Here is a 16,549-nt window from a genome sequence, read left to right as displayed (position 1 = left end):
TAAAGGGGAAAGGAGAAAAATGAGTGGGAAATATCAGAAAGGGAGACAGAACATGAGAGACTCCTAACTCTGGGAAATGAACAAGGGGTGGTGGAAAGGAAGGTGGGTGGGGGGTGGGAGTGACTGGGTGATGGGCACTGAGGGGCCCACTTGATGGGATGAGCACTGGGTGTTATGCTATATGTTGGCAAATTGAACTCCAATAAAAAATCTAACTTAAAATAAAAAAAGAAAAAAAGAAAAGATGATCAACATCACTTGTCATCAGAGAAATGTAAATTAAAATGACTATGAGATATTACATCACATCTATAAGAATGGCTAACACACACACACACACACACACACACACAGGAGGAAACAAGTGCTGGTGAGTATGTGGAGAAAAAGAAACTCATGAATTGTTGGTGGGAATGCACACTGTTGCAGCCACTGTGATAAACAGTATAGAGCTTCCTCAAATAATTAAAAATAGAATATCCTATGATCCAGTACTTCCACTACTGGGTATTTACCCAAAGAATATAAAAACACTAATTTGAAAAGATTCATATACCCTTATGTTTATTACACATTATTTATTTATTTTTTTTAATTTTTATTTATTTATGATAGTCATACAGAGAGAGAGAGGCAGAGACGCAGGCAGAGGGAGAAGCAGGCTCCATGCACCGGGAGCCTGATGTGGGATTCGATCCCGGGTCTCCAGGATCGCGCCCTGGGCCAAAGGCAGGCGCCAAACCGCTGCGCCACCCAGGGATCCCCCTATTACACATTATTTAAAAGTGCCCATCAATAAATGAATAGGTAAAGATATATATGATATATATCTATAAATATATATAAATTAGAATATTATCCATAAAAAGTATTAAATCTTGCAATTTGCAATAACATGGATAGATCTAGAAATCATAATGCTTTGTGAAATAAGTTGGTCATCTTTTTTTTTATAAGATATATTTATTATTTTTCTGACCAAAGTGCAATGATTTTTAAATCTCCTTAAACAAATAACTGAAAAAAAAGGATTCAAGAAAATAAAACACAAATGGGAAATTAAACATTAGATGTTTTTTACTTCATACCAACCCTACATTTAGTCTAAAAAAACAAACAAAAACACTGAATGAAGTGTTACTAAAATGCTAACCAAATCATTTACCATAAACCTAATACATGCACTTCAAGGTTCCACTGCTAGGAATTTTGTTAAGATCAGTTTAATCATTAATAACACTATATAAATTTTTTTTTAATTTTTATTTATTTATGATAGTCACAGAGAGAGAGAGAGAGAGGCAGAGACATAGGCAGAGGGAGAAGCAGGCTCCATGCACCGGGAGCCTGATGTGGGATTCGATCCCGGGTCTCCAGGATCGCGCCCTGGGCCAAAGGCAAGCGCCAAACCACTGCGCCACCCAGGGATCCCAATAACACTATATAATAGAGCATAGGAACACATGTCATTAGATGTGATCCTTGCCTCTTACCCTCAGACTTATGTCAGAATAAAGCTGACAACTCTGCCAGGCTCTGAACCCCCAGTGACCCCAACCCAATCCCTGGAAGCAAAGAAGATGCCCTGTCACACAACTTTGTATAAATTGTAATAAAGCAAAGCCTAAGTTTTCTTACTTTTCTGTAGGAAATGGTCAGTTATTTGATAAATACTAAAACACCTCTAGGATTTCTTTTTATGAGTTTGTTTACCAAACACATTTTGCAAGAACCGACTACACAAAAAGTTCCTTTGGAATTTGGTCCACAAATTCACTTAACAGGTTGGAAATTTAAAACCTGCAAGAAAACGAGGAAGTGGGGGAATCCCTAATCCTAACATGTTGTAATTATTAAAGGGATATACACACATACTAAAAAGTTCTGCTCACAGAAGGCACAAACTATAAAAGGGATATGCTTTTTGAGTAAAAACAAAGAACTAGCTGATATCCTTCTTTGTTTGGTGAGCACCATAGCTAAGATAAAATTAGACCCGAATTCAGTCTCTACTCCTATAACCAAAAAAATCTAAGATAAAAAATTTAATTTGTCTTACTATATTCTTTCCAGCCATTAACTGAGATGTAATTATGAAAGATTAAAATTGCCTTAAAAAGGGGTTGTAATAGCAGCTATCAAAGCAATATTCAAGCATGATTTTGAGTTTCCTTTCAGGTTTAGAATTAGCCTTCTTTGTCAAAAATCTTCACAACTTCATCAAAAACCTCGTCAACAGACTTAGAGGCATCTATTTTCTTGACTTTCCCCATTCCTTCATATAAGTCAATAATTGGCTTTGTTGATTGAAGATAGGTCTGAATTCTCTTTTCCAAGCTCTCTCTGTCATCATCACTTCTCCCACTGCTCGTTCCCCTCTCGAGACATCGTTCAATACAGATCTCACCATCACCGTCAGAACACGGAACAAAAGACACATCTGCCTCCCCATCCGTGGTCTTATTCCAACCTTGAAGGTTGTCTTGATTTCCTGGAAACCCATCAATCAAGAATTTATTCTTCTGAGCATTGGCAGCCGTTGTCTGATCCATTTCCCTCTTTAACAAACTGGCACAATCTTTCCATCTTCAATGTACTTTTCAATGAGTCCCCCACGCTGCGAAGCTGGGTTCTCCCTTTCATCACGAGGAAGTCCTCCTGCACAAAGGTGTGTGCAGCCGTATTTCTCCACGATGCGGGCGCCCTGGGTCCCTTGCCGGCGCCAGGACCGCCGAGGACGGACACGACCAGCGGTTTCACGAGGCAGCGAGGGCAGAGGAAAAGCGGCGGGCGGGTCAGCAGCGGGAAGCTAAGGCCCCGGACGCGCAGCAGCCTGCGGCCGCCGCGGCTCAGCGCACACCGCGTCTCCGCCCCGCGCCGCCGCCGCCGCCGAGGAGAGCTGACAGCGGCCCGGCCGGCGGCGGCGGCGCGGGGCGGGGCGGGGCCGGGGGCGGGGCGGGGCCGAGGGGGCGGGGCGCAGGGCGGGGCGGGACGGGGGGCGGGGGCGGGACCGGGGCGAGCCCACTGGGCGAAAGAAGAGGCGTCCGCCCTAAGTTGGTCACCTTATTTGGATGCTGAAAACAGCAGATAATCCCTTGCTAAATAGTAATATTAGACTGACAGAAATTTCTATCCTGCAGGCTGCCTTTTCCCTCCGTTATTCCTAATGAACTAAACACCATTGAACACGTCTTAATTACTTCCTTGGGGTTCTTTGCCCCAGTGACCTCGGCCAAGTAAACATACTAAATATCGCTCTTTGTTACTTCCTTATATTCTCACTTTAGAGACAAAGCACAGCCTGCTCCTGTATGGGGTAGACTCATTTTCCCTTCGCTGGTGTCTGCTTTTTGACCTCAGGTAAACAATATCAGTAACAAAGCCTTTATTTCTCTTCATGTGTGTGTACAGATCTTGCGACAAAAGGCTCTATGGAAAGTAAAGCAATCACTTATTTATGGCTGTTTCACAATAAATACATGATTGAATAAACTTTTCTGTTATTAATTAGATTTAAGGGAAGCTAATATAATTGTTTTCCAGTATTTTGCCAGGTAGATATATATTAGTTAATTGAATGGATCATTGTACATAAATCCAAAACTATAAATCTGTTCACTCGGTGTCACCGAGGAAGTGCTAAATTGAAATAATGTTATTTGGATTTGATGTAAATATTTTAAATAATTCTGTCCTGTTCCAACTATGAATGTTATTATGTAGACAAAAAAGTGTCAAACAACGCATTTATACTTTGATTAAAGTTTCAGAAAGTATAAACCAAGTTTTTAAAAAATATGAAGAAAGTAAAATATGGTTAGTGTTCATTGTGAGTATACTAGCATAATCTATTATTTTTATTTTATTTTATTTTAATATTTTTATTTTTTATTCATTGGAGACACACACAGAGAGAAAGAGGCAGAGACACAGACAGAGGGAGAAACAGGCTCCCCACAAGGAGCCTGATGCAGGACCTTATCCCTGACCCGAGATCACGCCCTGAGCCAAAGGCAGATGCTCAACCCCTTAGTGACCACGTGTCCCCAACATAATCCATTTATTTTATTTTATTATTTATAATTTTTTTAGTAAATAAATTTTTTATTCGTGTTCAATTTGCCAACAAACAAGATAACACCCACTGCTCATCCCGTCAAGTGGCCCCCTCAGTGCCCGCCACCCAGTCACACCCACCACCCGCCCTCCTCCCTTTCCACCACCCCTAGTTCATTTCCCAGAGTTAGGAGCCTTCCATGTTCTGATATTTCCCACTTATTTTTCCTCCTTTCCCCTTTATTCCCATTCACTATTATATATATTCCCCAAATAAATGAGAACATACACTGTTTGTCCTTCTCAGATTGACTTACTTCACTCAGCATAATACCCTCCAGTTCCATCCATGTTGAAGCAAATGGTGGGTATTTGTCATTTCTAATGGCTGAGTAATATTCCATTGTATACATAGACCACATCTTCTTTATCCATCATCTTTCGATGGACACCGAGGCTCCTTCCACAGTTTGGCTATTGTGGACATTGCTGCTAGAAACCTCGGGGTGCAGGTGTCCCGGCGTTTCATTGCATCTGAATCTTTGGGGTAAATCCCCAGCAGTGCAATTGCTGGGTCATAGGGCAGATCTATTTTTAACTCTTTGAGGAACCTCCTCACAGTTTTCCAGAGTGGCTGCACCAGTTCACATTCCCACCAACAGGGCAAGAGGGTTCCCCTTTCTCCCCATCGTCTCCAACATTTGTAGTTTCCTGTCTTGTTAATTTTCCTCATTCTCACTGGTGTGAGGTGGTATCTCCTTGTGGTTTTGATTTGTATTTCCCTGATGGCAAGTGATGCAGAGCATTTTCTCATGTGCGTGTTGACCATGTCTATGTCTTCCTCTGTGAGATTTCATGTCTTTTGCCCATTTCATGATTGGATTGTTTGTTTCTTTGGTGTTGAGTTTAATAAGTTCTTTATAGATCTTGGAAACTAGCCCTTTATCTGATATGTCATTTGCAAGTATCTTCTCCCATTCTGTAGGTTGTCTTTGAGTTTTGTGGACTGTAACCTTTGCAGTGCAAAAGATTCTTATCTTGATAAAGTCCCAATAGTTCATTTTTGCTTTTGTTTCTCTTGCCTTCATGGATGTATCTTGCAAGAAGTTACTGTGGCTGAGTTCAAAAAGTGTGTTGCCTGTGTTCTCTTCTAGGATTTTGATGGACTCTTGTCTCACATTTAGATCTTTCATCCATTTTGAGTGTATCTTTGTGTCTGCTGCAAGAGAGTGGTCTAGTTTCATTCTTCTGCACATGGCTGTCCAATTTTCCCAGCAACATTTATTGAAGAGTCTGTCTTTCTTCAAGTGGATAGTATTTCCTGCTTTGTCGAATATTAGTTGCCCATAAAGTTTAGGGTCCACTTCTGGATTCTCTATTCTGTTCCATTGATCTATGTATCTGTTTTTGTGCCAGTACCACACTGTCTTGATGACCACAGCTTTGTAGTACAACCTGAAATTTGGCATTGTGATGCCCCCAGCTATGGTTTTCTTTTTTAAAATTCCCCTGGCTATTCGGGGTCTTTTCTGATGCCACACAAATCCTAACATAATTTTTTCCAACTCTCTGAAGAAAGTCCATGGTATTTTGATAGGGATTGCATGAAACGTGTACATTGCCCTGGGTAACATTGACATTTTCACAATATTAATTCTGTCAATCCATGAGCATGGAATGTTTTTCCATCTCTTATTTTTCTCAATTTCTTTCAGAAGTGTTCTATAGTTTGTAGGGTATAGATCCTTTACCTCTTTGGTTAGGTTTATTCCTAGGTATCTTATGCTTTTGGGTGCAATTGTAAATGGGATTGACTCCTTAATTTCTTTTTCTTCAGGCTCATTGTTAGTGTATAGAAATGACACGTACTTCTGGGCATTCATTTTATATCCTGCCACACTGCCAAATTGCTGTATGAGTTCTAGCAATCTTGGGGTGGAATCTTTTGGGTTTTCTATGTAGAGTATCATGTCATCTGTGAAGCAGGAGAGTTTGACTTCTTTGCCAATTTGAATGCCTTTAATGTCTTTTTGTTGTCTGATTGCTGAGGCGAGGACTTCCAGTACTATGTTGAACAGCAGTGGTGAGAGTGGACATCCCTGTGTTGTTCCTGATTTTAGGGGAAAGGCTCCCAGTGCTTCCCCATTGAGAATGATATTTGCTGTGGGCTTTTCGTAGATGGCTTTTTTTTAAATTTTTTAATTAATTTATTTATTTATGATAGTCACAGAGAGAGAGAGAGAGAGAGGCAGAGACACAGGCGGAGGGAGAAGCAGGATCCATGCACCGGGAGCCTGATGTGGGATTCGATCCCGGGTCTCCAGGATCGCACCCTGGGCCAAAGGCAGGCGCCAAACCGCTGCGCCACCCAGGGATCCCTCGTAGATGGCTTTTAAGATGTTGAGGAATGTTTCCTCTATCCCTACACTCTGAGGAGTTTTGATCAGGAATGGATGCTGTATTTTGTCAAATGCTTTCTCTGCGTCTATTGAGAGGATCATATGGTTCTTGGTTTTTCTCTTGCTGATATGATGAATCACATTGATTGTTTTATGAGTGTTGAACCAGCCTTGCATCCCGGGGATAAATCCTACTTGGTCATGGTGAATAATTTTCTTAATGTACTGTTGGATCCTATTGGCTAGTATCTTGTTGAGAATTTTTGCATCCGTGTTCTTCAGGGATATAGGTCTATAATTCTCCTTTTTGTTGGGGTCTTTGTCTGGTTTTGGAATTAAGGTGATGCTGGCCTCGTAGAATGAGTTTGGAAATACTCCATCTCTTTCTATGTTTCTGAACAGCTTTAGTAGAATAGGTATGGTTTCTTCTTTAAATAATTGATAGAATTCCCATCTGGCCCTGGACTTATGTGTCTTGGGAGGTTTTTGATGACTGCTTCAATTTCCTCCGTGGTTATTGGCCTGTTCAGATTTTCTATTTCTTCCAGTTCTAGTCTTGGTAGTTTGTGGCTTTCAAAAAATGCGTCCATTTCTTATACATTGCCTAAGTTATTGGCGTATAAGCTGCTCATAGTATGTTTTTTAAATCGTTTGTATTTCCTTGGTGTTGGTAGTGATCTCTCCTTTCTCATTCATGATTTTATTAATTTGAGTCTTCTCTCTTCCTTTTAATAAGGCTGGCTAATGGTCTATCTAGCTTACTAATTCTTTCAAGGAACTAATTCCTGGTTTTGTTGATCTGTTCCACTGTTCTCCTGGTCTCAATTTCATTGGGTTCTGCTCTAATCTTTATTAACCCTCTTCTTCTGTTGGGAGTAGGATCTATTTGTTGTTTTTTTCGCTAGCTCCTTTAGGTGTAAGGTTAGCTTTTGTATTTGAGTTCTTTCCAGTTTTTCAATGGCTGCTTGTATTCCTATGTATTTCCCCCTTACGACTGCTTTTGCCCTATCCCAAAGATTTTGAACGGTTGTATCTTCATTCTCATTAGTTTCCATGAATCTTTTTAATTCTTCCTTAATTTCCTGGTTGACCCTTTCATCTTTTAGCAGGATGGTCCTTAACCTCCACGTGTTTGAGGTCCTTCCAAACTTCTTGTTGTGATTGAGTTCTAATTTCAAGGCATTATGTTCTGAGAATATACAGGGGATGATCCCAATCTTTTGGTATCCATTAAGACCTGATTTGTGGCTCAGTATGTGGTCTATTCTGGAGAAAGTTCCATGTGCACTTGAGAAGAATGTGTATTCAGTTGAGTTTGGATGTAAAGTTCTGTAGATATCTGTGAAATCCATCTGGTCCAGTGTATCATTTAAAGCTCTTGTTTCTTGGAGTTTTTGTGCTTAGAAGACCTATCAAGTGTAGAAAACGCTAGATTGAAGTCATCAAGTATAAGTCTATTATTTTCTAAGTATGTCTTAATTTTGGTTATTAATTGATTGATATATTTGGAAGCTCCCATATTCGGGGCATATATATTGAGGATTTTTTAAAATTTTTATTTATTTATGATAGTCACAGAGAGACAGAGAGAGAGGCAGAGACATAGGCAGAGGGAGAAACAGGCTCCATGCACCGGGAGCCTGACGTGGGATTCCATCCCGGCTCTCCAGGATCGCGCCCTGGGCCAAAGGCAAGCGCCAAACCACTGCGCCACCCAGCGATCCCAATATTGAGGATTTTTAAGTCCTCTTGTTGGATAGATCTTTTAAGTATGATATAGTGTCCCTCTTAATCTCTCACTACAGTCTTTGGGGTAAATTTTAGTTTATCTGATATAAGGATGGTTACCCCTGCTTTCTATTGAGGACCATTTGAATGGTACATGGTTCTCCAACCTTTTATTTTCAGGCTGTAGGTGTCCTTATGTCTAAAATGAGTCTCCTGTAGACATAAAATAGATGGGTCCTGCTTTTTTATCCAGTCTGACACCTTGCCCCTTTTGATGGGGTCATTAAGCCCATTCATGTTCAGAGTTACTATTGACAGATATGAGTTTAGTGTCATCATGATACCTATTCAGTCCCTGTTTTTGTGGATTGTTCCATTGGACTTCGTCTTATAGGGTAATTTTAAGAATCCCCCTTAAAATTTCTTGCAGAGCTGGTTTGGAGGTCACATATTCTTTCAGTTCCTGCCTGTCTTGGAAGCTCTTTATCTCTCCTTCCATTCTGAATGAGAGCCTTGCTGGATAAAGTATTCTTGGTTGCATGTTTTCTTATTTATCCTTGTAGTTGTTGTCTGTCTGTAATATTATATTTGGATTTTTTTCTGTTTAGTGTTTTGCGTGTGAAAATGTATTATACATTTTGTTGTGGTTACCATGGGGTTCATATATAACATCATAAGAATATAAGTCTGTATTTTAAAAAGAATACGTCTATATTAAGATGATAGTCAGATGCCTTGGTGGCTCAGCGGTTGAGCATCTGCCTTTGGATCAGGGCATGATCCCACAGTCCCAGGACTGAGTCCTGCATCAGGCTTCCTGCATGGAGTCTGCTTCTCCTTCTTCCTCTGCCTCTGCCTCTCTCTATTTCTCATGAGTAAATAAATAAAATCATTTAAAAAAAACATTATGTTCATTTAAATTCTCACACATTTTAATAACTTTTTTCCTACACCTTCTATGTTTTATGTATGTGTTGTCATATTTTGCACCATTTTATTCATACATGTTTTACTTCTAATTGTGGCCTTTTCTTGTCTACTTAAAAAAAGCCCAGGGCACCTGTGTGGCTCAGTTGGTGAAGCTTCGCTAGACTCTTGATTTCAACTCAGATCATGAGCTCAAGATCTCCAGATTGAGCCCCATTTTGGGCTCAACACTCAGTGGGGAGTCTGCTTGAGATTCTTTCCCCTGCCCCTCCCTCACCTTTCTATCTCTAAATGTAAATAAATAGATAAATCTTTTAAAAATGAAAAGTCCCTTTAAAATTTCTTCTAAAGTCAGTATAGTGGTGATGAACCATTTTAACTTTTTTTTATCCTTGAAAATGCATTTATTTTTCAGTTCTGAAAGATAATATTGTTAGGTAGAATATTTTAGTTGTAGTTGTTTGTTGTTGTTTTTGTTATTGTTGTTTTCCAGTACTATGCATATATATTGCCACTCCTTTCAGGATTGCTAAGTTTTTGCTGAAAAATTGATTCAAATTCCTATGGGGTTTCCCTTGTACATATTGGCTTGTTGTGGTTTTGTTTCTGTTTTTGTTTTTTGTCTTTTATAATTATTTTCCTCTTTTTTATTTTATTTATTTTTTGATTTTTTTACATATTTTTTTATTTGGAGTTCAATTTGTCAACATGTAGCATAACACCCAGTGCTCATCCCATCAAGTGCCCCACTCAGTGCCCATCACCCAGTCACCCTCACCCCCTGCCCACCTCCCTTTACACCACCCCTTGTTCATTTCCGAGAGTTAGGAGTCTCTCATGTTCTGTCTCCCTTTCTGATATTTCCCACTCATTTTCCCCCTGTTCCCCTTTATTCCCTTTCACTATTTTTTATATTACCCAAATGAATGAGACCATATAATGTTTGTCCTTCTCCTATTGACTTATTTCCTCTTTAATGTTTAACATTTTAAATGTGTTTCATGGTAGGGGCACCTGGGAGGCTCAGTGGTTGAGCATCTGTCTTTGGCTCAGGCCATGATCCCAGGGTTCTGGAATAGAATCCTGCATCAGGATCCCTGCATGGAGCCTATTTCTCCCTCTGCCTATATCTCCATCTCTTTCTGTGTATCTCTCTCAAATAAATAAATAACATCTTAAATAAATAAATAATAAATAAATATGTGTCGTGGTGTGGCTGTCTTTGCGTTCATCTTCTTTGGAACACTCTGTGGTTCTTGGACTGGATAGTTATTTCATTCCCTAAGTTAGAGAAAATTCTAGCTATTATTTCTTCAAATAAGTTTTCTGCCTCTTTCTCTCTTTTCTTTTTATGAAACTCTCATAATATAAATGTTTATTCACTTGATGTTTTCAAAGAGATCCTTTAAGCTATCCTCACTTTTAAAATTTATTTTTCTTTCTGCTGTTCATTTTGGGTGTTTTCCATTACCCTATCTTCCAGTTCAAGAATCTCTTCTGCCTCTGCTAATCTACTCTTGATTCCTTTCAGTGTATTTTTCTCTTCTATTATATTCTCCAACTCTGATTGATTGTTTATTATTTTCTATTTCTTTTTTGAAGTTCTCTCACTCTTCTCTTTAGTCTAATGAGCATCTTTATGATCATTACTTTTATTTTTTATTTTTTTAATAATAAGTTTTTTTATTGGTGTTCAATTTGCCAATATACAGAATAATACCCAGTGCTCATCCCATCAAGTGCCCCCCTCAGTGCCTGTCACCCATTCACCCCTACCCTCAGCCCTCCTCCCCTTCCACCACCCCTAGTTCATTTCCCAGAGTTAGGAGTCTTCATGTTCTGTCTCCCTTTCTGATATTTCCAACCCATTTCTTCTCCTTTCCCTTCTATTCCCTTTCACTATTATTTATATTCCCCAAATGAATGAAACCATATAATGTTTGTCCTTCTCCGATTGGCTTATTTCACTCAGCATAATACCCTCCATCCACATTGAAGCAAATGGTAAAGCTGATCATTACTTTTATTTTTTTATCAGATATATTGTTTATTTTTGTTATATTTATTATTTTATGAATGTTTTTGTTGTGTTTTTTTTTGAGAGCATATTCCTCTGTATCTGGATTTGCTTAATTTTCTGTGTTTCTATGAATTAGGTTTAACAGCTACTTCTCCTAAACTTGTAGGAATAATCTTAGGTGTAGTCATCCCTTGTTTAGGTTGTGTGTAGTAACAGGCTGAATGGCTGGAATTATGGGTTATATGTTCTATGAGGGTCTCATGGCACTCCATTCTAGGTATGCCCTGGAAGAACAGAGAGCTGAAGTGGACATGGGCAAGACATTCCCAGTATTCCCTGTGCATAGTGTCCTTGCAGAACAGCTGAAGTTAAAGTGGATGCATGCTGGGCATTGTCAGGGCTCTCTACACAGACAGAAGCCTGTCAGGACAGTTGAAGCTGATGTGAGTGCAAGCCAAGTTATCCCAGTGTGCTCAGCACAAGGGCCACCTTGGCAGCATAGCTGCAGCTGAGGCATACATGGGCCAGTGTTTCCTGAATGCTCCACGAGTGGGGCACCCTGGCAAGGGAGTTGGAAGTAAAAAAGGAATGAGCCAGGAAGTCTCAAAGTGCTCTGCACTAGAGATGCCTTTTTATATCATCTAGAGCAAACTGGTGAAGGCTCAGAATGTTCCATGGTACTTTCTACTTATCGCTTTGGCAAGATAATTAGAACTGTAGTGAGTGCTGACCAGACATATCCAGGTGTGTGCCATATGGAGCTACCTTAGTGAGTCAGCTGAGGGTGGTGTGGATTAGGGGCATACCTCACTTAAGGTGGTTGACCAGCTAGGACACACAAACCCTGCTCTCATTCACACTATCAAAACCATGGAACAATGTATACCATGGTGCTTGCCAGCCCCTCAAACCCTGAATGTGTTCCCACAGTTCACTTATCACTTGGCAGAGTTTTAGGGCTAGCTCTTTTATATTATAGTGGTTTTTTATTTGTTTATTTGACTCTGAATACTTGGTTACATTTCAAATTTATTTCCAATCATTTAGGTGGGTCAATGGGAAACAAAAGTGTCTTTAGCTTTGGCGTCTGCTGCTTCTCCCAAATGTCAAGGACTGACATTTAACGCCATTATTGCCATTCAGCTTACAGAAGAGTCACTTCCTTGCTTCCCCAGCCCTCAGACCAACCCATTCAGCAAGGACTTCCACACCATGCTGATGATAATCCGTATTATGCAGGAGGATCCAGACCTTATCCCTCTGGCAGAGCAAAGGCAGGCCTCTTGCATGGCCACTGCATCCACGGGGGCCTGGGAGAGGCCTTTCCTGGCTCAATTCTTCCTTCTATCCCCTCTTCCCTCAAGATACCACCTAGTGGGATCCCTGGGTGGCGCAGCAGTTTGGCGCCTGCCTTTGGCCCAGGGCAGGATCCTGGAGACCTAGGATCGAATCCCACATCAGGCTCCCGGTGCATGGAGCCTGCTTCTCCCTCTGCCTATGTCTCTGCCTCTCTCTCTCTCTCTGTGACTATCATAAATAAATAAAAAATTAAAAAAAAAAAGATACCACCTAGTGTTCCTTGGCCAGGTGCATATCTTGGGATTAGGGGGACCCTCTCATGGTTTGCCTGGTGGTACAGGTAGCAGGGTGGGGTTACAGGGTGCATCTTCTCTTACTAAGCTGAAGGAGGCATTGAGGTAAGTCAGGTCGGGATCCCCTCAGATAAAGTACTCCTTTCTGCTGCTGATGTCTTCATCCTGGGGGGAGTGGTCATCCTGATGGGCCAAATCTGCACTTTAGGCAAACTCTGTGCCCTTTGCCTCCATGGTGTGATATGTGCCTTTGTGCCAGTACAAGCAGTGTAGTATGATGAAGAGGAGGCAGATCTGGAGAAGGTATAGAGCCAAGATCATGCCTCTGATGATGGTAATGTCCCACCCCACAAGGTGACGAACATGCCAGGGGTGGGCTGGTGGCAGGGCTATGACATGCTATTGGGGCCACTCATCACCAACAGGTGTGGGGCACAGGTAGGCCAGAGATGAGAGGACAGCAGAGTGGTGGTGAGGGTCGCACCTGCCTGTCCTGATGCTCACCATATATATATGAATATATATGAATATTCAGCATATATATATATGAATATTCACTATATATATATATATATATATATATATATATATATATATATTTCTTTAAGCTCTGGCTTCTTGTCTTGGTTAGTGTGCCAAGGCATCTGGCCTGGTATGGGTTAGTGGCCTGGGAATTACTGAGGCAGAAGCCTCCCTATAAAACCTGGACCCTGTTTCCCTCTGTGATCATAGTGGAAGGGTAACATAAACCCTTACTACTTTCTTTGCCTGGGGGGAGAATTCCAGCAGCTCATCTACTATAGGCAGAGTTTAAGGCCTGGGTCAGTTATATTCCAGCTTCTGTTTTAAATCACAACTTTTGTGTGCCTCAGAACATCCAGAGCTGGTGTGAAATAGGGACCCAGGGGTCCCTGAGGCAACAGGAAGGTTAGGGAGCCCAGAGACTGCTCTGTCTGCACTATTAGAGTGGACAGGGACCATACACCATGGCCTTTGCCAGCCCCTCTGATCTGAGAGATTTCCAGCATTTCCCCCGGCATCTCTCAGGGTTCTAAGGCTAATTCCTCTATATCTAGTTGTGCAGAAAAAGCACCACAGGGCACATACATCTCCTCACATTCTCTCACTATCCATCCCCAATGCAATTTTCAGCATCAGGGCTGAGGGCTCCCTTTGTCTTTATCTCTTGTCATTCTTTTTTATATAATAAATTTATTTTTTATTGGTGTTCAGTTTGCCAACATACAGAATAACACCCAGTGCTCATCCTGTCAAGTGCCCCCCTCAGTGCCTGTCACCCATTCACCCCCACCCCCCTCCCTCCTCTCCTTCCACCACCCCTAGTTCATTTCCCAGAGTTAGGAGTCTTTATGTTCTGTCTCCCTTTCTGATATTTCCTACCCATTTCTTCTCCTTTCCCTTCTATTCCCCTTCACTATTATTTATATTCCCCAAAACAAACAATCCAATAATGGAATGGGCAAAAGACATGAACAGAAATCTTGTCATTCTTTATGAGGTCTTTCTTGTTGAAGAAGAGCTGTTCAGTTAGCTCTTGGTTCTTTTTAGGAGGATTTGCTCTATCAATTGATATAGATTTGGTGTGTCTATGAAGGATGTTAGTTTAGGGTCTTTCTACCTTATCATCTAACATCAGGCATTTTCCCAATAGAGACTTCTGTTTTTCAGTCACACTCTAGATAAAAATAAATATATGCATTTAAAAATCTCAGTATTCACATTTAACCAAGAAAATATCAGTAAAATGAGTGGGTGTGAGAACTGCCAATTTTTTTTGATGCAAACCATGTCAAGAACAACATCATCTAGTGAGAAGGCACAGCTATTTGTTTCTGAAATGAAATCTAGCTTGCAACTGTGAGGGAGGGACAGGTAGCATCTTTTGGGGTAAAACAAAAAAAAACATGCTTAGTATATTTTGTTTTTCCTACCCTTTCTTGATAGTTAATTTTAAATGAGAATATGGAAAAGAACAATTAATATGGTATCCTACAGTTCAATAAATTGAAAGTATTAAAATATGTTTTTCTGCCTTTGTAGGGGAAGTACATTTTCCAACATGAAGCCTTAATGAAGAGACATTATAAAGTAAATTAAAGGTGTTTGAACACTAAATAACTCATCAAAATGGAAACAACAACAAAAAAGAATTTGTAACATAGAAAATTGGTAAATATTTAATTACTTACATTTATTGAATCCCTGAGAATAAGTGTCAGAAATAAAATATAGACTTTCTGGTGAGGATTACAATGTATACCCACACACAAATCTCTTCTCCATTGTTCAAGCTCTGAATTTAAGAAACCATATATGTTTTGTTTAGTTAGACATAAGAGGAAAATATCCCTTGTTAGATTAAGTAAACACAAACTTGTGTGGTGTGAAATTGAGAAATGTGGTAATGTGGTTTGGCTTAATAGAAGCTGGGTTACCACATGTCTTGCAAACACTTCCTTGTACATCATGTTCATAGGGAGCACAATTTTTTTGACAGGAGTGTTTTCACAGCCACTTTCACATCCCTGTTCCTTAAAGTGTAGATAATAGGATTTAAGGTTGGAGTCACCATGGTATAGAAGAGGGAGATAAATTTGTCTTGGTCCTGAGTATAGCTGTTCCTTGGTTGCAGGTACATGTAGATTATGGTGCCATAGAAAATGATCACCACTGTAAGGTGGGAGGAGCAGGTGCTGAAGGCTTTGTGCCTTGCCTCCACTGACTTTATCTTCAGCACAGCTTGACTAATAAAGCCATAGGAGATAAGAATGAGTGCTGGGGGGATTAGGAGAAACAGGACACTAACCACAAAAAGCACCAATAGTTGACAGTGGTGTCCACACAAGCCAACTTGAAGAGAGCTGGCACTTCACAAATAAAATGATCGAGTCTGTGGTTGCCACATAGAGACAATTGCAAGGTAATAGTAGCATGGATCAGGGAATTGGCCAAACCACTAAACCAGGAGATGGATGCCAGCTGTTGACATAGCCTTGGGTTCATGATAGCCACATAGTGAAGGGGCTTGCAGATGGCAACATAGCGATCCAAAGCCATTACAGCCAGGAGGATACACTCAGTGGAGCCCAGTGCTAGCGAAATATAGAGTTGTACTACACAACCACCATAAGTGATAGTCTTCTCTGGACGTCTCAGGTTAACTAGCATCTGAGGTGCAAGGCTAGTAGTGAAGCAGAGGTCCAGCAGGGAGAGGTTGCTGAGGAAGAAGTACATAGAGGTGTGGAGGAGGGGATCTAGGTATGAGATAATGATGATGGTGAGGTTCCCCACAAGAGTCAGGAGGTAGAAAAAAAGGACAAATACAAAGAGTGCAGCTTCCAGGTGAGGGTGGCCTGAGAAGCCTAGAAGGATGAAACCCATCAAGGAGCTCACATTGGCCTTTTCCATTTCTACAGAGGGAACTGCTTCTGCTAAGAGGGAAATGAGAACAGGTACATTTGAAAAAAATTATTCTAGATTCACAATGTACAAATAGAAGGGCTGATAGAAACTAACTTGTGCAACTTATTATTTTTTTTACCCTCATTAGCTTGCTGATTCAGAACATCTAGTCCAATGACTCGTCAAAATTTTTGAGTGTTTTCAATGTCGGGGTTATTTGCACACATATCAAAAAACATGAGCTCACTTCTAATGAAATTAATTGTCTCTCAAAATAAGGAAGCAAGTATCATCTCCATGGTTTTAACTATCAACAAAATTTTGCATACAAGATACAATATTCAGGTATTAACATAGGGAGAAATTTCTCTTCATCTTTTCCCTTTATATACATTCTTACACAT

The 16,549-nt window shown here is 40.4% G+C and overlaps 1 protein-coding gene and 1 pseudogene across 1 annotated transcript; both read right to left on the bottom strand.

The window, feature by feature from the left end:
* Positions 1-1,443: 1,443 nt before the first annotated feature.
* On the bottom strand, positions 1,444-2,913 carry LOC121492601 (annotated as a pseudogene).
* Positions 2,914-15,213: 12,300 nt separating this feature from the next.
* Positions 15,214-16,151, bottom strand: LOC121492600 (olfactory receptor 2G3-like). The gene is given in 2 exon segments (XM_041757834.1): positions 15,214-15,563; positions 15,566-16,151. Coding segments are annotated over 2 exon segments (936 nt in total).
* Positions 16,152-16,549: the final 398 nt, after the last annotated feature.

The sequence above is a fragment of the Vulpes lagopus genome, chromosome 6 (assembly GCF_018345385.1).
Source record: "Vulpes lagopus strain Blue_001 chromosome 6, ASM1834538v1, whole genome shotgun sequence".
Taxonomy (NCBI): domain Eukaryota; kingdom Metazoa; phylum Chordata; class Mammalia; order Carnivora; family Canidae; genus Vulpes; species Vulpes lagopus.
Note: the sequence above shows the minus strand (reverse complement) of the source record. Positions and strands in the feature narration are given on the sequence as shown.